The sequence below is a fragment of the Enhydra lutris genome, unplaced genomic scaffold, assembly GCF_002288905.1.
Source record: "Enhydra lutris kenyoni isolate GAN:26980312 unplaced genomic scaffold, ASM228890v2 scaffoldscaffold39, whole genome shotgun sequence".
Lineage (NCBI taxonomy): Eukaryota > Metazoa > Chordata > Mammalia > Carnivora > Mustelidae > Enhydra > Enhydra lutris.
The window spans coordinates 24,550,977-24,575,650 of NW_019154123.1; the positions used below are offsets into that span (position 1 = coordinate 24,550,977).

Genomic DNA, 24,674 nt, shown 5'->3' on the forward strand with positions numbered 1-24,674 from the left:
ATGTGCAGAACCTGGGCTTAAATGCTGACACTTCTTTTATCAGTATCTTCCATCTACCTCTTCTATTTTTAGAGACAAACCATTAACAGCCCTAGTCAAAGAGAAAGAGGATTTTAGAGGGACATTTAATGGGTGGTTTTGAGGAAGACAAGAAAAAGCATTTTCATTTTTGTTTTGAGTAATGAAAGTAGTGGATGACGGGCATATTACTAATGTCTGTTACAGAGGGGGAGTTCTTACAAGGTCAGTGCTGTTGTAAATGCATTCACATATGACTCCCACACAGCTGCTCCAAGGAGTGGCAAAGATCCTGGCCCTCTTGATAGAGCCCATAAGCTCCGTGCAGGGAGCTCACCTCTGTATTCCCCATGCCTAACATAATACCTGTCTCAGAGTAAGTGCTTAAAACATTTGTTCCTTGGCACGGAAAGAAGAATCTGTTGGCTTATTATGGGTAAATGGTTCTGGTCTTGGTATGATGTTCAGTGTTCAGAATACATAAACTAACACAACACAGGGCTATCTTTCAAATCTAGTAATAGAAGACAGTCCCATAAATCAACTCACATAATGTGGCAAGTGCTCTGACAGAAGTGAGCAGAAGTTGCTCTACAGTCACTAATGAAAGGCTCTTGGTCCAAGCAGGGAATTTAGAAGAGGCTTCCAATTAATTCTGGCCCTTGCTGAACAATCCACAGCGCCTCAGTTTGGAATTTAATTAAAGGTAGCAGAAAGACTTGCAATGTAGAAACAAAAAAAACCCAGATATTTGCCTTACCTAAGAAGAGCCTTGTGGAAGTGATTCTTAATCTTAGAGATAAACTCCTTTAGGAAACTAATGAGTGGTAACACCCCTCTCCTCAGAGAAATGCACACATATACACAATTCACATATACTGAGGGAGTCACTTGGAAGACCCTCTGTGAGAAACTCTGCTCTAGAGCACTGCTTTAGAAAGAATCACAGAAGAAGATTTACCTATGGGGGATAGGGGATATATGAGAAATTGGCAAGAGGCTTTGACTGACAGCAATGACAAAAAAGGAAAAATTATTTGGGAATGATTAGATCAGGGTGACCTAAACTACCTAAAATTCAGCTGCAGATTGGTTGGGAAAACCAAAGGCTGAAAAGAAAGGAAATTTGACAGAAAATAGCATTTAGTGTACCTATTTTGTGCCCCCACTCCCAGACTCTTAAGAGCTGAGGCTTTTCTGCCAATTGTGTTCAGCTACTTATAGAGTCAAATGTCTGAAATCAAAGTGGGCACAGAAGGAATCTACCTTGAGTCTTGCTGGAAACAGTGAAATGAATAAAGGTGATTGGTGGGGTGATCTACCCTGGAGTCTATTCCCACATCCACCTGAACAGTTGGAAAAGTCTAGAAATCATCTATATCCATAAAATTCTATTTGACACCATCACTGAAAAGAACAATCAAGTGTCTGGTTGACTGTGTTAAAAAGAAAACTGCAGACTAAGGATGGAATTACTTGCATAAGTGATAGGCCAAGTCACCAAACCAGGGCTTAATATTTAACTGTAGTTGAACCTCTCCCAGAAATGGGGTCTTAACTAGTAAGTCAGGAATTTTCTGGTCAGCACCAATGAGGTAATCCATCACATGGGCCATCTCCACACCCACCCACACAGGAAGCTGAGGTAATCTGCTTGATAAAACTCCATGCGCCCTTCCCACTAAGGGAAGGTGCTCTTACCTGAATCAACCCTTTTTTAACCTTTGCTAATAACTTCTTGTACCACCCTTCTTTCTATAAAAACCTTCCATCTTGTAGTTCTCCCCTACTTGCTAGATGGGATGCTGTCTTGATTTCTTCAACAAAGCCAATGGGGGGGCGCCTGGGTGGCTCAGTGGGTTAAGACTCTGCCTTCAGCTCAGGTCATGATCTCAGGGTCCTGGGATTGAGCCCCACATCAGGCTCTCTGCTCAGCGGGGGACCTGCTTCTCCCTTCTCTCTGCCTGCCTCTCTGTCTACTTGTGATCTCTCTCTCTGTCAAATAAAAAGAAAAAGCAAAGCCAATGGGCTCTTCGAATCTACTTGGTTGAATTTTTTAAACAACTGCTCACTATAAAATATCTGCTTTCATGTAACTCACAGAAGGTTGTAGATTTGCTTTCTACAGACAAGTTTATTTTCTCTTCTGCCAAAAATTGCTATCTTTAAATTATCTGAAAAACTGTCATGCCTCTTCTTTTTTTTTAATACCTAAACTCAGTAGCATTAACTTTCCCCTCCAGTTGTTACTTCTCAACTACCTTTGTCAACAGCACTCTTAAGCCTGACTCCCCAACCCCAGACACAGCCTACATGAAACCCTGTCTATGGGCAGCACTGCATGACCTGGACATTATACCATTCATGTACTGTCAGACAGTTTCAGCAACGGAATTATGCCATAGCTCATCTTGGCTTGCCTGCCTTTTTCTTATGAACGGTGGCCTAACTATACTAGCCATATCTCTTCAGCCTTGACTTACTAACAGATTGTAGGAAAAAGCCATGGGATTCTACATTTATCCCTCTTAAACTAAATCTTATTTCATTTCTGCCTGGCATTTTACAATGTTTAAATCAACTTGTCTATAAGACTCCGAGGCCTTATCCCAAGTCCTAACTTCTCTCCTATTTAAGACCAGACCCACCATTTCAATTGCTAACAGGTTATCACCACCTGGTTACTGAATTTTTATAGCAGGCCAGACCTCAGTACTAACATTTCATGTGTATTATCTCTTTTAATCCTTATGAGATTGAAGGTCGATACACCCATTTAACTCATTTTTCTACGTGGAACCCAAGGGATATAACTGTCCTTTTGACAATACTGTTAAAAAAAAAAAACACAAAAAAACCATGCATACATTCTTGTCTGTCGTAACAAGTGGGAGGAGGGTGCTACTGGTATTCAGTGGACAGAGGTCAAGGAGGCAGCTCAACACAACAAAGAAAGGTTCTGTATCTTGCACAATTTTCATACTGCTGAAAAATTTGATTTTAATTCCCTGAAAGTAGGACTCCAACTCCACTTCACATATCATCAAAAGATCTTTGGCATGGTTTTCATATATACTGAGTTTTCCTGACACAAAAATACTCAGTAAGTCAAGAAAGGACTATGCTTTGTGTTCTGTGCAGCTTTACTGGGAGTTGCTCACCATTTTGAAAACCAGACCACCAACAGCACTGCAACGCATAGCTTTTGGGCCAGCAATATATCCACCGAGATCAATCTGCGCCTATATTGTCTCATAGTAGTGACTTTACAAGTATAGATACAAATATACTTATTTAGCCTCATTTAAAAATGTTAAGTATACAATTTTGGAAATATTCTGTGGGACTTCATCTTAATTCTTCAAAACTGAACCTTTCCTTGTAGGTCACAAGTAGGTACAAGCATCTGATTAGTTCATTATGACTCCTAGTATAGTCAGGCTTGAATAAATACACATTAAATCACATATTTCTGCTTAAATTCTCCTGTATTTTATAGCAGGGGCATTACAATTGTTTTAAAAAATTATGTATGAAGGTAAGTGTGAAATGTTGCAAATGACATTCCGGAACAGTGAAGGGGACGCAGGCTCTGGTAGGAGACCCCTGCCCCACCATCTCTACGGCTCTCCTGGTATAGACCACACACCTCCCTGCCTTTGCTTCTGCTGTTCCCCCTGCCAGCAGCTCTCCCACACCCCAGTTCACATTTCTCTTTGAAGACCCAATGTAAATGCCACTTCTTTAAATGCTTCCACTCCCCCTCATGCAACTGCGTCATTCTCTCTTGGTCTCTTCCTTCCAAAGAACTTTGACTCTTTTTGCCTCTGACCCAGTCTCCTCACTACAGCAAGAGTAATATTTTAAAAATGTTAAGACCTGTCACTCCCTTGCTTTACATTTAGAATTAGGTCCAAATGCCCTCAGTCATGGGCCTTTTTTTTTTTTTCACTGTTTAAGGAATTTTTATTAAAGCAAGAATTTTATAATCCAAATTACGTTTCCTTGCTCAGTTATCAATTCTGTTATTTAAAACAGAAGTGACATTCTGAGCTATTCCACAGTAAAGAATTAAAAAATTAAAGAAAGGAATGCTTTAAATTTTTGTACTTTGCTGAAAACTTTTTCCCAGGGTCTATAAAACATTAATTTGTTTTTATATTTTACTATTTTTTGTGTTTTTTTTGTTGTTTTTAAATCAATAAGTAATCTAGGACTAGCATTATGTTTGCTAGACCTGGCATTTGCTCGGTACATAAGGTTCAAAGTTTCCTTTCCTTTTTTTATTTATTTTATATTTTGCAATGTTTTTTTTCCATAATGTTTAAGTTTTTCGATGTTTAGATATTTTTCTTCGGTGAAGCACCTTTCTGATGCCTTCTAACCCTCTGCATATCTCATTGGCCAGGCTTCAGTCACAATGGCCTTTTTTTTTTTGCCCCCAAAAGGGTAAATTTTCCCTTCTTCAAGGGCTTTGCATATGCTATTCACTCTGCTTAGAAAGCTCCTGACCCTCCCTTCACAGGCTAGCTTCTCGTTTTTTAGGAATCAGCTTAAATTTATCATCTCCTTGGAGAAAGCTTCCCAATATACCCTATGTAAAGGAAGTCCCTCTCCTGTTGTCCTTAATTTGGGCCCATTTTTGTTTACCTCGTAACACTTAGGACAATTGGCCATTACTGGTTAGAGTCACTGGTCTGTCTTCTCCACTAGAATACGAGCTCCCTGAGGAAACGGGACCAGGGCTCTCTGCGACTATCTAGCCTAGCACAGTACCTGAAAAACAGGCATTTGTAGAATGAATAACCACTCACATTTTACAGTCTTTTTCTGTCTTTTCATCACTTAACATACCTCACTAGTTTCAGCAACTGGCAGAGTCCAACATAGCAGAGCTTAAATATAGTTTCTGCATTTATCTATCCTTACCTTTGGTAGTTCAATGTTTTTTACTGGCTGGCACACTTATTACTCTGTTTTGCTCTGGATTTTTTTTTCCCCTTGGGCGAATATAAATCTGGTAGGTATGGTCCTGGGATTCCTTCAACATTCCAGGCCAGTGCCCAAGTCTAAACAATTCTAACACAAAGCAAATGACAAAAGTCCTTTGGGGCAGCCTCACCTAGAACTTAGCAAGCTCCTTCACAGTCTGCAATATCAGAAAAGGAGCATCGCAGACCAGTGTGTGTCAGCGTTGGCCCTGGTTTCTGGAGTAAATGGAATGTGGTATCCATTCAAAAGGATGGCATATGGCTTGGGAGGTGAGGAGGAGGAGGAGGAGGAGGAAGAGAAACCAAATAAATAAATAAAAATAAATTTTAATGAAACCTGTCTTTCCCCAATAATCCCATTCTGTAAGAGACTTTTTCCCAGGTTTGTAGTTGGCTAGTCCTAAACCCCGTATCACAGAAATGCATCACTGAAGACATACTCTTAAAGACATTTTGGGGTGGGAGTAGGGAGAGTTCTATGAACTGCTTTGAGTAGATTATAAATTTAGTAGGCTTCCCCAGGCTGGCCTAGAGAGCTAACCGCCGAGATCAGCATCATTTCTCCAGGGAAAAAGAGAAAAAAAAAAATGTTCTCAGTCCAAATAATTGATATACAAGTAAAATGCATAGATCATAAGCAATGAAATGACAAAAGACAATAAAACAAAGAGTCAAAAGGTCTAGATCATCAACTCTTTAATTAAAGAGGAAGATTAGATTTACTACAGAAGTGCTAATATAGGCCTGTTATAATTTGGTAGTTTGTTAGATACTCTAGTGGGGAGGGTCAGTTCTAGAAGAAAATCATATCACATTTTACCCCGGCACTTAAAGAAGTTAACCAGGAATCCAGTCTTGCTTTTTTATCCTCCTCCAACTCCAGGTAATCAGCCCCGATTCCCAGCTGCTTCTCAGAATCTATCTAGGAAGTTATTGGCAGTTAAAAGATGCCTTAAGAGAAACAAGTGGAAATAACACATTATAGTGTTTCAGGATAAGAATAAATGTAGCACAGCTTCTGTAGAGAATGAGCATTATAAGCAAAATTTATTGTTCACTCGTAGTTGAAAACTGGCTGACCAACAAAAATGAACTTTGTTTATAACACAAAAGTAGGGCAGGTACTTTATTCTCCTCTTTCCTTCAGGTGGCCCTGCCTTGTGATGTAAATATAACAGCGATGGGGATCAGTTTTGAAAATTGTTTAATTAAAAATGTCCCCAACACTTTAAATAGGAGGCTTTAAAGCTCTGGTTGAATTTTAAAAAAAAATTCAAAATGTATACACTTCAATATTCTAGATGATGCATAATATTCTAAAACTATTAATATGTTTAAGTGATAAAATAATGTTAGGAACAATACTGAATTCTAATAGCACATTTTATACCGTTCTATCCTAAGGTTTGATTTCTGCATTCTACTTCAAAGTCCCATGGGAGGCCAGTCTTATTTTATTTAGGTTAGTGTCTCCAGGACCTCACACAATGAGTACAACAAATGCTCAAAAATTGCTGAGTTACTGGGGCGCCTGGGTAGCTCAGTCATTAAGCATCTGCCTTCAGCTTAGGTCATGATCCCAGGGTCCTGGGATCGAGTCCCACATCGAGCCCCACATGGAGCCCCGCACTGAGCTCTGCACCCTGCTCCCTGCTCAGTAGGAAGCCTGCTTCTCCCTCTCCCACTCCCCTAGCTTGTGTTCCCTCTCTCGCTGGGTCCCACTCTGTCAAATAAATAAAGTCTTTGTTAAAAAAAATTTGCTGAGTTACTGATCTAGGTAACTAGATCTATTTTTATGCTGAACTTGAGTAACTCCTAAATCTGTTTCAATTAACAAGTTAAATAATTATTCCAGGATCAAACACCATCTTGAAAATGTTGTACAAGTAACCAAGTCTGCCATAATTTTAGCTTTAATCAAAGAACTGAAGAAAACTAGTAAATGCTTATAACACGGAATAGCGGCTTTTTTTTTTTTTTTTTTAGCTTACCATGTAAACACTGCCAAAAAATAATCTATTCTTAAACCGTTTCATTCTACAAGAAGGTATGCTTTGAGTTAGGGTACTCTCAGAGCCCAGATTCGGTATGAGCTAGTTAGTGCAAGCTCTAGGCTCTGAGAACACTCCAACTCAAAACTATTTTTTCTTTTACCTATGCTGTTTGGTTGATTCATAGTCATGGTTAATTTGATTCTATTTGTCACATAAAAAGTTGTCTCATTCTATTAATTCTCCATGCCTAGATCAAAAAATACAGAAAAACTGATTATACATAATTCCATAATGAGTCTTTTTGCCTTTAAAAAGGCACGATTAAAAAAAAAAGGCACGATATTGGTTAAAACAACAAAAATGAAACTTTAAAACAGTATAATTAATTATAATTACAATAAAACTTTTAAAGGATAAATACTTCAGTTTAAGTTTTAAACAGACCCTTAAATGTACATTATAAATTACCAAGTACTTAGGCTCTTTCTTCCTTAGGAAACAACCTTAGGTAACATAAACAGAAAAGAGGTAGTTAGCTTTCTACACACAGATAGGCTTGGATAAACACCCAAATTCTTATACTCCAATTTGCCTCATCAGAAAGCATCACTGACCATCAAACCCTTTTAATCATTACTAAACCACCTGGCTCAATTTCAAGATACTCTCATAACTACATTATAAAGTCCAAGACAGGTCAGAACTAATCTTCCAAGTATTGTATTTTGCACAATTCTGTGTCCTGGTGACTTAACATGGCTCCTGACTCACAGAAGCCAATCTGAATCACAACACTAAATGGAACCTATCTGGGAAACATTCTCAGGGCAAAATCCTTTTTGATATAGGTTGATTCTAATAGCTTCAATTATGATAATTCTTATTGATAATTACAAAAGGTAAGACCTATTATTCTTATCCGAGTGAAAGAAATTTTATGTGGTATTGTCACAAATACCCTACCTTTCTTGGGAAGTAGAGAACAAAATGTTCCAAATTAAGTTTTATTTAGATTTGTCAATGATGTGATAGACAACTAAAAAATAATGGGACTAATTTCATTTGCCAAACATGAAAGCCAGTTAACTGTCAAAATCACAATTGTTGGCCCCCTCTAAGGCTATAGGATATTTTTCAATCATATCAGTATATTTATCAGTGTATTTACCAGTATATATAAATCTTATATATTTATTAGTAGATAATTTTAATTTGTGGAAGAAAAGGGTTAATAGATGGAAATTTTAGAGTTTATAAGTAAAAAACTTATAAAACTAGTAGAAACCTGAAGAGAGCTAAGAAATTCTTATCAAGATTGACAAATGCTATGATTAAGTAAAAGCCACAGAAAATTTGACAAAGGTGAAACTAGGGGTATAAATTAAAGCATTCCTTGAAAGATGCTAAGAACCAAAGAACTATCAAAACAAGAAATGGTAAGATAGGACAAAAATTCTCTTCTGTAACCATTCAAGTACCTATTATGTATTCAGCACCATGTTAGCAGTTTAAGGGAATAAAAAGTTATAAAACATAGTCCCTGTTTCCAAGGAGCTAATATTGTTAGAGAAACAAGACACATACATTCTATGCCATGCATCATTTAAATAACAATTCAAATAAAACATACAGGCATGAAGGCAAGGGATGGATAGCCATGGGTACGGTGGTTGAGAAGGCTTCATAGCCAAGACTGAATCTGAGCCAGACCCTAAGAAGTAGAATTTTAAGAGACAGACGTTGAGAAGAGCATGAGCAAAGGTCAGAAGATGAGACAGGACAAAGTGGTCCAGCCCTCAGCAAGGAGACAACAGGGACATATGCCTAGGGGACAGGTCACATCAGTCATATTGGGGAGAGTTTTAAATGCTATTCTTATACAATTTTAAGTCATGAAATTTTAGTGAACATGATTAATATATTTCAAAATTTAATTTGTAGCACGACTTAGCATGTATCTTCATGAGAAACTGTTTTAGAATTGATTGAAGGAGGAGTCAGAACTGGAGAAATAGACAGTAATATCAGAAGTGATGTTGTAAACCAGAAGTTCTCAAGGTGGTCCGTGGACCCCCCTGGGAGTCAATGAGACCCTTTCAAAGGATCTGCGAGGTTGAAATTATGTTCATAATACTATTAAGATGATATTTGCCTATTTCACTGTGTTGACATTTGCATTGATGGCACAAAAAACAATGGTGAATGAAACCGCTGGTGTCAAGGCGCTGGAACCAAAATGTACCAGGCAGCACTGTATTCTTTTGTTTTTAAAACAGCTTTATTGAGGTATAACTGATATATAATAAACAGCATATATTTAAAGTGTACAATTTTGGTGAATTTTTTACATATATGGACATGGGAGAAACTATCACTATAATCAAGATTGCAACATTTTGATCATGTCCAAGTTTCCCTGTGATCCTTAGTAACCCCTCTCCCCCTTGGTATCTTTTGGTCATTATACATTTATTTGCAAGTCTACAATTTTATATAAATGGAATCATATAGTAAGTATTCTTTTTTCATGCTAACACTAACTAAAGGCAACCTAAACAAAGTAGACTTCAGAACAAGGAGAAACCCAGGAGAAAGAGGATCATTTCATCATGATATAAGATTGATGATTAAGAGGACATAATAATCCTAAATGTATATGAACCTAATAACAGTTTCAAAATACATGATACAAAAACTGACCAACCTAAGCTGAAAAAGAAACATATATACAATTATAATTGGGAAATTTTCATACCTTTCTCTAAATGATGGGCAGAACAAGCATACAGAAAATTAGTAGGAATGCAAGAGACTTAAACCATTGACTTTAGTGACATTTATAAAACACAACAACAGCAGCATATGTATTACTTTCAAGTACACCTGGAACATTCATCAAGAATGACTATATTCTGGACAGTAAACAATAAATTTCAAAGGACTGGAATCATATAAAATATGTTCTCTGACCACAGTGGATTTAATTTAATTTAACAGAAACCAACAACAGAAGATAGCTGGAAAATCCCCAAATATTTGGAAACTAAACATTATACTTCTAAATAATCCATATGTCAAACAACACATCACAAGGGGAATTAGAAAATATTTGAACAGAATGAACATGATTTTGGATATTGGTATCAAGAAACACAAGAGCTTGAAAGCTTCTTAATAATTAAAATACTTCCCTAATGAGAATGGTGACATTAACAAATGTCACTTTTTTTTAAATGAAGTATATGGAAATGTGTCAACATTTGGAAGATCTATATAACTCAGCAAGCCAGTATTTTCCAAATGGCCAATGAGAGGCATTACAAAAGAGCCATTCTATGCAAGATGGACCAATGGATTTTATTGTAAAAGTACAAAGAGTTCATTGATTATGCATTCAGATTCTGTATTGCAACAAATAAACCTTTAAGAAACTACCTCTTATCAAGTTTGGTGGAGTATTTCTTTTTTAAAGATTTTATTTATTTGAAAGAGAGAGAATGAGAGAGCAAGAACATGAGCGGGGGAGGGGCAGAGGGAGAAGCAGACTCCCTAATGCAGGACTTGATCACTGGACTCCAAGATCATGACTTGAGCCAAAGGCAGTTGCTTAACCAACTAAGCCACTTAGGCATCCCAAGTTTGGTGGAGTATTAAAAAAAATTCACAATTACCTTAAAAAGTTTCTAAAATAGTCCTATTTTTTTCAGCTGCATATGTGTGTGAGGCAACATATTCCTCATATACTTCAAACAAACCAACAAATTTTAACAGACTATACAAGGAAGCAGATAGAATATAGCTGTCTTCTATGAAGCCAGACATTAACAAGTCTTGCAAAAATGTAAAAACAATGCCAGTCCTCTCAAAACAAATTTTAAAAAAATTTGAATATAGTTATTTTCATAAAAATGTTATGTTCACATATAATGATTTTATTGAGCCTGGTGGTGGGTATTGTGGAGGGCACGTATTGTATGGAGCACTGGGTGTGGTGTATAAATAGTGAATTTTGGAACACTGGAAAGAAAACAAAATGAAATGAAAAACAAAAACAAAACAGAACAAAACAAAAATAAATGAATTAATAAAAATTCATCTGTTTTAATGTTTAACTACCCACCATTTTATACCAGATGGAAGAAAGCTTAAAACAGGAAAGTAATAAGACTAGGTGAATGAATGAATTATGGTGGTGAAAGGAAAACGTCTTAGGTACCTGTGATGTAAGACTTGGTGCTCAAAAATCTCTGAGATAAAAAATGATATAATCGTAATAAATTTTGTTATTCATAGAAGATTTCCCTGTTCTAATCCAGTGGATTAATCACCATAATGTGAGCTGACAGAAAACTCATTCAAATGAAAACACCAGGTTGTATAAGGGCTCAATTAGAATTCCGGCACACTACCAAAAGGCACTTACTGGACAGGACACATACCTGCCCCATGCTGTCATGCCTAGGCTGAGATGAAGTGACTCAGAGTCAGGGAGTCAGATGGGAGATTCAACCAAGGCAGAGCGAGCCCAGACTCAGCTGACATGGAAGTCCTTACCCCCAGCTGCGGGGTCCCTAAAGAACTGGATGTCTTCAGACCCTGTGTATGCATACAGTGCGACAGTTAAAGCTCACAGGACAGACTGAGTGGGTCACTCTTTTCTTAGCTGCAGAATTTCAGAAAAGGTTTACTTCTTTGTGCCTCTTTTCTCTTACAACAGGGATAATTATTATATCATATGGTTACTTGATGATTATAAATATAAAGCACTTAGAAAAATACCAAGGATAAGAAGTACTTAATAAATATGACTATTACACAATGTTTTACCTGAAACATGGAATACAAAAGTACTAGTCTAATCTACAGGATAGGTGAGAGTACAAGAAATATAATAAAAGATTCTAAAAGTTAACTATGATATCTACAGGTTCCAGAGTTAAAGACTCATAAAGTGGTCACAGATAATGTTATAAGAAAAAAAATTATCTCAAAAGTATCATTTAAAAATGAGTAAATAGATTTGGTATAGACTTTGGATTCAGAAAGCATCTACAGAATGTTTTCAAAACTGATGCATTCTTTCATAGTTACAAGAAGAATATATATTCAACTAACAATTCTGAGACAAGTGATACATTTTTCCTCTTTTTTTTTTAATAAAAAGCAAAATTTAAGTAAGCATTTAAAAAAATTTTAAAGCTACAAATTATTGATCATTGTATTATAATAACTATGTAAACCTCAGCATCTACACCTTGACTTGAAGTGAAAACAGAAAAACACAGGCTGAATGGAAAAGGAAATGGGTGATGTGGATTAAGGAGTGCTGGGCAGTGGGCGATCTATGCGATGCTGAATCACTATGTTGTACACCTGTAACATTACAATGCATGTTAACAAACTGGAATTTAAATAAAAACTTAAAAACAATTTTTTTGGACTGGCAGCCTATGTGAGAGGGAAGTCCAGCGAGGGGGTGATGGTGACGAGCAGGAGGAGAGCAGTCCAGAGGGCTCGGTTCTGGCAGCACAACAGCCTGCAGTGATGGCGGAATACTTCTCTGGAGAAAGGATCAGGGGCATGATAAAGGACTCTGGAGCCCTAACCTGATTGTGGGTAAGGCAGAGTCATCCAAACAGCTTCCTGGAACTACTCCCATTCCTGCCTCATGCCTAAGACACACACAGAAACCAGAACAGGGAGTTTGCGAAATCACCCCACAAAATAAGCTGGCAGTTTGGGGTAGAAAACATTTAAAAGAGGATATGGTGGTGTGCAAACTCTGCTGTCAGTTGTGTCAACACATGGCAAAGAGTTTCCACATTCCTACTTCTGCAAGCACTCCCATACTTCTGCAGGACTTCTGCAATCAAACACCAGGAGCCCAGCACTCTCTGCCTCGGGCCATTAACCTGTACTAACCCCTCAGAGCAGGAAGGGATGGCAGCAGCAGCCTGGAATGCTTCCAGGATTTCGCCAATGCTTCTTCAAGTAATAATCAGTGCTGTACTTCCATCTGCCTCACTAACAGAATAAAAACATATATGTAGGTCAGGAGGAAATAAAGTTCTATACACAATCTACGCTTCCATATTCATATATTCCAAGCCGGGCACTGTTTAAACGTGAACGAGGGAGTGTGTAGGAAGTTTGGTGAGTAGGAAAACAGTGACAAAGCTGCTCATCCATGTGAGCCAAACATTACACTTCACCTGGGCAAATCTTTTAGCTTGAATGGATAAAATACTTAAGACTCACAGTGATTACTTTTGAGAGAAGACGACAGTGAAAGAATAAGGTACCAGAGAAGTTCTAATTTGTGATCTTTTCTCAAGAATAAATTATTACCATGATTAAAAGGAATGCATTGACTTACCTGGAAAATATCTGCCTTGTCGTCAAATAGGCTGACAAAATATTTATAGTCGGCATAAGCCCAGAATTTGGAATGATCATAATCTCTAAATGGTCCAGACATAGTAGGCTGGCCACAGTTCCAGGTCAGGAACTCTTCAAGTGTAGCTTCCACATAATTACATGTCGTTTCAAACTGCGGAACTGCAATGGAGAAGAACCCAATTTTAAATGTACACTGAACACAATTTCCAAATACTATTGTTTTTTTTTAATGAAGATAATTTCAACCAAAAAGATGTTCACTATCATTTAACATAAATTAAAAATTAATTTTGTGCTTGCTATATAATTAGAACCGTCTACAACACTCACAATACAAAATGATTTAACATAAAGGTAAAAAACAAGGTTTTAACTTGACAATTAAACAGTACCCTTAGTATAGCCTGATTCAGTAATCCAGCAGTACATTTAACTTTTTTAAAAGATTTTATTGATTCATTTGACAGAGAGAGACAGAGAGACAGAGAGAACAAGTATGGAGAGGGATAGAGGGAGAGGGGGAAGCAGACTCTCCACTGAACAGAGCAAGACATGGGACTCCATCCCAGGACCTTGAGATCATGACCTGAGCTGAAGGCAGATGCTTAATTGTTTGAGCCACCCAGGTACCCCAGTGGTATACTTTAGATTATTAATTTTCCAAGACATTTTCAGAGGTCTGTGAGATCTAAACTGTTTCCACAATCATACTCTCATGTTTTTCATTCTCATTCTCTTATGAGTGTACAGTGGAGTTTACCAGAAGCTACATGACATTAGTTGATGTCACTGCTGTGACTGCTAGTAGAATACGTATTTATGTACTTGTATTTGAATGATGTCTCAGTTTTAATTTACAATATGGTAAGCATCGCTAGATAGACTCCACACTGACAAAAGCTCATTGGGAAACTCAGTAATTTTTTTTAAAGGTATAGCATTTATTGCGTTTCCAAATACTACAGAAAATATGGAATGCTGCATGAAGTTGTATGTCATCCCTGTGCAGGGGCCATGCTAGTCTTCTCTGTACTGGGAACTCAATAATTTTTAAGTGCAAAAGGATCCTGAGACCAAAATTTTGAGAGCTACTTCTTCAGATTAAGAAGGAAAAAAAGCAAAGACTTCTTCTGAAAATTTTCTGATTTTATATTGCACACATACCATAAAAGCTCCTCAGAATCATTAAGTGTCCAATGGCAACTTAAAGTCTGTTCATTTTTTTCAAAGATTTTATTTACTTATTTATTTGACAGATTGAGAGAGACAGCGAGAGAGGGAACACAAGCAAGGGGAGTGGGAGAGGGAGAAGCAGGCTTCCTGCTGAACAAGGACCACGATGCAGGGCTCGATCCCAGGGTCCAGGGACCACGACCTGAGCCAACGGCAGACACATAATGACTGAGCCACCCAGGCGCCCCTAAAGTCTGTTCATTTATTCATTAACTCATTTATTTCAGAATTGTTTATAAAGTACTTAACTGATAACTAGCACTGTGCTCGGCTTGTAGGAACATAAAAGAAAGATGTAAGAATCTTGGGTCAAGAATATATTTAGACAAAGATAAAGCTTTAGCTAGAATAATAGGAAATCTGAGGCATTCCTTAATTAAATGCAAAATTTTGTGCCACAGACACATAGGAAAGGCAAAGACCCAGAGAAGAGGGTTGATCAGGAAAGTTTAGAGAGAAGATTACTGTCTATCCAGAATGGTTCGTTACTATGGATATGACTCATTTATATAAGAATTATTCTTCCAAATAGTGATAAAATGAAATTTTTTTTGTAAAAAGCAGAATATTTTCAATGCACACTCACTGGGAGGTTAATACTCAAGAAATCTGATTATGATCAGCATGAAATCCTTTTAGGAAATATAGATGTTCTGCATGTAAATCAGTTAGCACAATACCTGATACACAGCAGATGCTCAATAACAATTAGGCACTAATTCTAATCCTTACATTAACTTTAAAAGTTAGTTGAGTTAGTAGCAAGAGGAGAAAGGTATTCAAACTCTTCTTTCAACAGCTTTTATCTTTTCCCTCCATTTCTGCCTGAACTGCCTAGGATTATCTTGACCATCTTTCCCCCCCTTCCTCTCTTTTTCCTGTAACTCAGAATGGCAGAGAAGTAACAGAGGGGAGGGTGTATGTCAGACAGTCATCTTAACTCATCTACTTCATCAACTTGTCATCTGACTTTGAGAAGCAGGAAGATTTTACAGGAGTACTTTTATCTAAAAGATAAAAATCTATAATATTTAAAAACGATTTAAATTTGACAATTTTTGAGAAGCACTCAGAACAGTGCCTACCACTCAGTAACCCATCTCTCTCTCTCTCTCTCTCTCTATATATATATATATATGTATATATATTCTTAATATTATCAACATCATCGTTAAGAATTTACCCCACCAACAGGGGCGCCTGGGTGGTTCAGTTGGTTCAATGTCTGCCTTCAGCTCAGGTCATGATCCTGGGACCCTAGGATTGAGCCCTGCGTTGGGCTCCCTGCTCAGCGGGCAGCCTGCTTCTCCCTCTGCCTTTGCCTCTCCCCTCCACTTGGACCCTCTCTCAAATAAATAAAATCTTAGGAAAAAAAAAAAAAGAATTTACCCCAACAATATAGGAATACACAGTTTTGTTTTGTTTTGTTTTGTTTTTTAACAAACAAAAACCCATGTGGCAAGAAAGCTGCATGGTTCTGGGAAACAGGAGTCATTTTATAGTCATTTCAGTAAGCTCCAATGGAAGCCTGAAGTCATTACACTGTCTTAAGAGTTTTCACTTCATAAAATTCAATCCAACTGATCGAACTGAATACTAAAGCCATTACTTGAGACATTTGTCCCTGGGGGGTACAGTAGTAGGCCAGTTTTCACAGGCATGTCTGCATTGCAGCCTTATCAGGAGACTTTGTATTCTGTCACAGCAAGTTCTGTACTTTAAAAAATGAAAATCTAAAAGGGCAAAAATTACATGTGAGAACTTTAACTGTCAGGAGAAAATTACAATGAATGGAATGAATGGAAATGACAGACTTCTTTACATTTACATGGTGATTTCAAATATAATCTTGAATTTTTCCTTCCTGGAAGTAGCAGCACTAAAGGTACTGTTTTCATTCTGTTATCATGACAATTTCTTTCTGGGTAGTACAGTTGTTCTTAGTTTATTTCTTGCAATGCAATTATTCCTTTCTAACTTTATTATTATTGTTCTTTCATTTAACATTGAAGTAGCCTAGGCAGCTACAATTTTCATCCCACTTACTGTCAAAGTGTTAGGTAAGAAGAAGCTCAACCGAGCTCAGGATTTGGAAGTTGTGTATAAGTTGAGTTTGCTTCTAACTCTCATAAAAGAGAGTCCTAAAGTGGGTTTTCCAGAGTAGGGAAACAAATATTTCTCCATTTTGTTAGACTTAATCATTTTATTTTATTTTAATTTTTTAAAGATTTTATTTGTTTATTTGACAGAGAGAAAGCACAAACAGGGGGAGCAGCAGGCAGGGGGAGAAGCAGGCTCTCTGCTGAGCAGGGAGCCCGATGTGGGACTCTATCCCAGGACCTGGGGAACATGACCTGAACCATAGGCAGCCCCTAAATCGACTGAGCCACTCAGGTAACCCTAGACTTCATCATTTTACAAGCAAGAAACACTGCATGGAAGGCAGGTGTGCTTTTGACCATCCATGCACCCCCATCTACAAATGCTTTGGGTTATGTCTACCAATATTTTTCCCAAATTACTGCTATGTCACTGGGCCCATATGATCCAAATGAATTTGATCCAGAATCATCTCAAAGAGGTGTGAGATGTTGTTATCTGCTTCCAAAAATAAACTAAGAGATACATATAATTCAAACAGTATAATTACTAATACTATTATCTCAAGCATTCTAGAAAAACTCAAGCCAAGATACAAAACAAAAATAAGAAATACATTCAATAGGAAGGAAACAAGGTTATCACTAATTGTTAAGATCAGATGCCTGTCTTCCTAGAAAACCCAAAAGAATAAACTAAAAAATTACATACACTAATAAATAGTGGGATAAAAAATAAACATACAAAAATGGCTTTTAAAAATCTAGTCATCACAACTAGTTAGAAAAATATAATAGGTAAAAATATTTTTACTATTAGGTGACGGGGTGTGGACCTATTCTTATTGATTTTGAGGGGGGTTCTCTGCACCTCCTGGATTTTGATGTTTGTTCCCTTTGCCATATTAGGGAAATTCTCTCCAATAATTCTCTCCAATATACCTTCTGCTCCCCTCTCTCTTTCTTCTTCTTCTGGAATCCCAATTATTCTAATGTTGTTTCATCTTATGGTGTCACTTATCTCTTGAATTCTCCCCTCATGGTCCAGTAGCTGTTTGTCCCTCTTTTGCTCAGCTTCTTTATTCTCTGTCATTTGGTCTTCTATATCACTAATTCTTTCTTCTGCCTCATTTATCCTAGCAGTGAGAGCCTCCATTTTTGATTGCACCTCATTAATAGCTTTTTTTATTTCAACTTGGTTAGATTTTAGTTCTTTTATTTCTCCAGAAAGGGCTTTTATATCTCCTGAGAGGGTTTCTCTAATATCTTCCATGCCTTTTTCGAGCCCGAATGAATCGTCATTCTGAACTCTAGACCTGACATATTTTCCTTTATACCAGCTATAAAAAGTTTATATTTATAATTAATATTTTAAGAAATTTAAAATATGAAAACCCCAAATATTTTCATTGAGAGATGAAATGGACTTTCTAGGTGATAATGACATGTTCTAGCATAGGCAGATAACAGTATTATCACAAGGTAGATTCTTTCTGAATTAACTTACAGCACTTATTGAATTTTCACTTAAAATCCCAACAGGATTTGTTTAATATGAGTACATTATTTAACTCTAAAATTCATTTAGAGGAATAAAATTCAATAACATTCAAGAAAATACTGAGAAAGAAGGGTAATTAGGGAGGATGAGTTGTTCTTTCAAATATTAAAATACGTATCAGTTGCTAAAATAGTATTTAAATAATGTTTTACTGGCTTCCAAACTGATAGCTCAATACATAATCCAAAAACAGATGTTGGAATCCGTAAGAATACAGTAATATAATAAAGACAATTTCAAACTCAGTAGGGGAAAAAAAAGAATTATTCAGTATATGGAACTGAAATAAAAGGTATTGTTATTTCCAACTTAACCTAAAAAAGTCAGTGAATACCATACAACAAAATAAACATGGAAAGGATAAAGAGTAAATGTAAAGGGGAAATCAAGTTATTAGGAGAAAATATTAGAATATTTGCCTATTTTTAAGATACAGAAAGAATTTCTAAGTAAACAAAATAAGAATAAAATGTTAATGAGAATGGACTATATATAAATACCAGGCCTTTTTTTTCCCCCCAAAGGATGAATCTCAGCTTGGGGAAAGGAGTGGCAAAATAGGCACCCTCACATGTTTTGACAGGGGAGTACATGTAAACCACATTTCTGCGAAGCACTCTGCCATATGCACCAAGGCCTTTCATTCTTTTATTCCACAAATACCTGAGTGTCCATCTGGTGCTCAGCCCATGGTGAGGGCTGACCTTGACCCTCACAAAGGTGGCCTTCTTGGGGGGAGGAGAGACTTGAAAGAGTTAATTACTTACAGACTAACCACGTGATTCTAAGCGAAGTGCTCCTGGGAGATACAAGGTGCTGGGAGACAACTGAGTGGCTGCCCCTGATTTGGAAGGCAGAGGTGCTGTGTGATCAGGAAAGACTTCCAGGAAATGACATTTGAGCTAAGATCTGAAGGAAGAAGAGGAGTTAACTAGGGAAAGCTGCAGTAAGGGGAAAAGGGAAAGAAGAAAAGAATGGCTGGACTCTATATGCAAAGGCCTTGAACAAAGGAGAAGCAAACTTCTGGAAATACAAAAGCTGAAAAAAAAAATTCTTGTTTGGACCGAGTTCAGGGAGAGGGATTAAGCTGATGAAGCAAAGAGAGACTTCTACACCACACAAAAATTTTGGCCTTTAGCGTAAGGGTTAAGCCACCTAAGCGTTTTAAGCAGAAAAACAGGATGAGACTTGTTTTTTTAAAAAACTGTCTCTGGTTTCAATACAAAAAATGGGCCGGAAGGGGGGCAGAGCGACCAGGGATGAGACTACTGCAGCTATGTTGGTGAGAGAGAGCAGGGCAACCCTGCCTAGAGGATGGCCATGGGGCATGAGAGAAGCAGGTGGATATGCTACATACTTAGGGTTAAGTCACAGGGTCACTAGACACTACTTGGAGGGGCAATCAGATGACTCAGAGGTTTCTGGGTAAGAAGGCTCATGCATAGTGCTACTACTCGTGATAACATTCACACCCTTTGACCCAGTCATTCTTCTTCTAGGAATCTATCCCTGGGAAATAATCAGAAACCTGAACAAGATTTGTTTTCAATGATGCTCACTACAGTCTTATTTATAAATTTGAAGCTTCTAAGCAATCTAAATAATCAAAACAGGAAAAAAAAATTCAAATTCATTATGATACTAGCATACAACAGAGTATTAGCCATTTAAAAATCACATTTAACATGAAGAGAAACTGCTCAGAACATGTGAAGGGAATAAAAAAGCAGGCTGTGAAAATTAATATAACTTTATTTTTAAAATACAAAAAGCCTGTATTAACTAGTGTATTTTTAAAATACAAAAAAGCCTGTGTAACTGGTGGTCCTCTCTTGGTAATAGGACAAAGTGTTTTTAAATTTATTTGGATCTTCCCATTTTTTTAATGTTCTCTACAATGAGGAAGTCATACTTTTATTTCTTAATTATTGCTATTTCTAAATAATATTTGTTAAGCATTTACAATGTGCTAGGCACTGTCCTACATGTTTTATGCATACAAACACACTTAATCTTAAAAACATTTCTAAGAGGGACACCTGGGTGGCTCAGTTGGTTAAGCAGCTGCCTTCGGCTCAGGTCAATCCCAGCGTCCTGGGATCGAGTCCCACATCGGGCTCCTTGCTCGGCAGGGAGCCTGCTTCTCCCTCTGCCTCTGCCTGCCACTCTGTCTGCCTGTGCTTGCTCTCTCTCTCTCTCTCTCTGACAAATAAATAAACAAAATCTTTAAAAAAAAAAAAAAAACCATTTCTAAGATACAGAGAAGTAAAGTAACTTGCCCAAAGTCACATGGTAAGCCAAAATATGAACCCAGGAAAGCTGATTCAGGAGTTAGTACTCTTATACCACTACCCTCTACTGCTTGTGGAAGTACTGCATTTATACTGAAAGAAATAAATTTAAAAAGAACAATTAAGACACCCACAGAATAGGAGAAAATATTTAAAAGTCCTAAGTCTGATAAGCATCTAATATCCAGAATATATACAGTCTCCTACTTACAGTGGTTCAACATAACGCTTTCTCGACTTTATGATGGAGTGAAAGTGATACATATTCCGTAGGAACCATTCTTCAAATTTTGAATTTTGACCATCTCCCTGGCTAGTGATATGTACTGATACTCTCTTATGATGCTGGACTGTGGCAACAAGCAACAGCTAACTCCCAGCCAGACCATTACAAGGATAAACAACAGATACACCTACAACAATTCTGTACCCATATCATCATTCTGTTTTTCACTTTTACTACCATATTCAATAAATTACATGAGTCATCCAATACTTTATCATAAAAAAAGGCTTTGTGTTAGATGATTTTGCTCAACTGTAAGCTAGTAAGTGTTCAGAGCACATGTAAGGTAGGCTGGCCAAGCTATAATGTTTGGTACACTAGATGTATCCTTTTATTTTAGATTTTATTTATTTATTAGAGAGAGAGAGCTTGAGCGGGGGTGGGAGGGGGGCAGAGGGAGAAGGAGACTCCCTGCTGAGCAGGGAGCCCAAAGTGGGGATCCATCCCAGGACTCTGTAATCACGACCTGAGCCCAAGGCAGACGCTTAACCAACTAAGCCACCCATGTGTCCAGTTAGGTGTATTAAATGCCGTTTTGGCTTGAGATATTTTCAACTTATGATGGGTTTATCGGGACATCATTAGTTGAGAAAGACCTGTAAAGATCTCTTTTAAACTACACAACAATGACTCTTAGAACACTACATCAAAAACTAATGATGTACTGTATGGTGACTAACATAACATAATAAAAAAACAACAGCAACAACAACAACAAAAAACCCAAAACACTCCACAACAGCAAGACCAAACCTACCCTCCCCCACAAACCAAAAAACACCTCAATTAGAAAATGGGCAGGGCACCTGGGTGGCTCAGTTGGTTAAGCCTCTACCTTCGGCTCAGGTCATGATACCAGCATCCTGGGATCATATCTGGTATGGGGCTCCCTGCTCAGCGGGGAGTCTGCTTTTCTCTCTCTTCCTCCCCGTCCACTTGTGTGCTTGCACTCTCTCTGCTCTCTCTCTCTTTCTCACAAAAATAAATAAATAAAATCTTAGAAAATGGGCAAAGAAGTTGAATAGACCTTTTTCAAAAAAAGATACAAATGGTCAATCAACGCATGAAAAGATGCTCAACATTATTAGTCATTAGGGAAATGCATATAAAAACCATAATGAGATAACACTTCATACTCCACCAGGACGGCTGGAATAAAAAATAGGGTAAATATTGACAAAGATGTAGAGAAATTAAAACCCTCATACAGTGGGATAGGAACATAAAATGGTTCAGCTGCTTTGGAAAACATTTTGGCAGTTCCTCAAAATGTGAAACACAGAGTTACCATATGACTCAGCAATTCCCTTTCTAGGTATAGACTCAAAAGCAATGAAAACATATACCCACATAAAAACTTGTACATAAATGTTCATAGTAGCATTATTCATAATAGCCAAAAAGTAGAAACAACCCAAATGTCCATCAACGGATGCATGGATAAACAAAATGTGGTATATATGTATAACGGAATATATTCAGCAAAAAAAAAAAAAAAAAAAGAAAAAGAAAAAAAGAAATGAAATATAGACATATGCCACAACCTCGATGAATCTTAAAAACATGGTACCGGAAAGAAGCTAGACACAAAAGGCTATGTATTGAATGATTCCATTTACTTATTGATACCATTTATTTAATGAATAAATGATATATAATGATATGATATATAAATGATACCATTTACATATTGAAATGTCCCAAATAGGCAAATCTATAAAAACAGCAGACTAGTGGTTGCCAGGGGCTGGGGTAAAGTAGAATGGGAAGTGACCTGACTGCTTAAAGAGTACTGGGCTTCTTTAGGAAGTGATAAAATGTCTGGAATTAGACAGTGATGATGGTTGCACAACATCATGCATATGTTAAAACCACTGAACTGTATACTTTAAAATGATAAATTTAATGTTATGTGAATTGTATCTAAATTTTTTAAAAAATCAGTAAAAACAGAGCAGTTGCTCACAACTGCAGAGACCTTTCCCTTTACCTTTAATGCTTAAGTATTAGCTTGAACGTGACAAATCACTGTGCCTCATCTACAAAATAGGCTTATAACAGTACCATTCAAAGAGGGTTTGAAGAAGAATAAGAGAATTAATATGTATAAAGCACTCAGAAGAGTGCCTAACACAAAAGCTCTCAGTAACTGTTAGCAATTAGGGGTTGTGCTGTATTTGGAATCTAACCAGGTGTATGAAAAAAAATTACAGTTCCTCTTTATCTCCAAATTGTCTAATAACCTCAGAGGATGGGAGATTTATTTGACTAAAGCTGAGAAAGAAAAAGCACAAGCTAAACTTTTATGTGCCTTTTGCTCATCTAGCACTTAATTTTAAAGTACAGTAAACATTTTGGTCTGTGATTAGAATGAGATGCTAAAGAGTGCTAGGTATTAAGCCTCCTCTACCTGCCGTGAGTATAAGGGGGTTCTAGACACCAAAAACCAAGTAACTCCTGAAAAATGTACAAGAAGGTCGACATGAGAAAAAGTTTAGAGAAGCTAGTAGGGAAATGGGGTAATTTTCTAGTTCCTTCTGAGTTATTAATAGATACTCATAGAACCACTTCACAGCAATGCTTCAAACATTATGAAATTCTAGACTACCAAACTCTAGACACCAAATTACAAAATAGAATTTAAACACATTCTAAAGCCAGACAATGGTTATAGACTCCCTCAGATCAAAAACAGCACTGTTTCTTTCTTTTATATTAATTATATTTAGAGTTAACAGTAACTACATTATCTGACTACAAGGCAAAATATCAAAATGTTACAAGTCTCCAGGGAAGAAGAAGAGGCTGGCAAAATCTAACTGCTTAAGAGGGTAAGAAAGAGCTTTACACATTTTCATATTTATGGAGTACCACAGAGGTCAGGCAGCTGATAGAGGAGAGAGATAAAATTACAACCAAGAGTAAACACTATAAATATAGTGCCTCAAGCCACAAACAAAAGGACACATTCTATATGAGTCAAAAGTAGAAGGGACCACAAACTTAGTGATCATCTTTCTCAGTCCCAGGGGAACATAGATAATAACACACTCACAAATATTAAGTATCTACCACATTCAGTGAACCATGATACCTGAACAAATACAACTTATAAGGTTATCAACAACTATAGAAGGTTATCAACTATAGGCTTAGTCTGAAAAAAAATCTTAACACAGACTGTCCTTCTAAAACTTCCAATAAAACTTTCCCATCTGCAAATGGCCAAAAACAGAATTAGAAACAAAGGGTTCTCTAGAGTTAAAGAAACTACTGCTAAGAACATGGGAATGCTACTGAAGACACACTATGATGACTACTTGTAGTCCTAACCTGTATCTGTTCTTTTCATTCCCATCCTGAATCGTATCTGCTTGCCAGGAAGGACTTCAGAAAGGTGTTTAACAGTCCAGTGTTGGGCTGGCCAATCGAAAGCCATGTTACAGAAGACTGCAGGTTGTTGTAAAGACATTAGAATTTCTTTTGCTTTCTCTGGCGTAAAAGGTTTGACACGTTCACCTAGGGGGAGAGAGAGAGAGAACTATAAAGTTATTTCATATAACACGAAGGAAAAATAGCCAATATCATTCCTATCACAATAAATCTTTCTACGCAATGATACTACCTTTTACACTTCATTTACTACTATTTACATAAATATTTGACCTCAAGAACCATAATTCTTAAGTGATTTTTCTCATATTACATTTTAAATGTTGGAAAATATTTACAATTTTCAACATCAAAAAATTCTTTTAAAAAAAGCTTTCCAACTATATTTAAATATTAAAAGACACAATTT

General features: G+C 37.0%; 1 protein-coding gene across 1 annotated transcript in view; it reads right to left on the minus strand.

The window, feature by feature from the left end:
- Positions 1-24,674, minus strand: part of LOC111155051 (HSPB1 associated protein 1) — a 57,702-nt gene that overhangs the window by 19,738 nt on the left and 13,290 nt on the right. The window contains exons 2-3 of the mRNA XM_022515078.1: positions 24,206-24,391; positions 13,380-13,561 (exon numbers count right to left, since the gene is read on the minus strand). Of these exons, the coding sequence (XP_022370786.1) occupies positions 13,380-13,561; positions 24,206-24,391 (368 nt within the window). The remainder of the gene's footprint in view (positions 1-13,379; positions 13,562-24,205; positions 24,392-24,674) is intronic.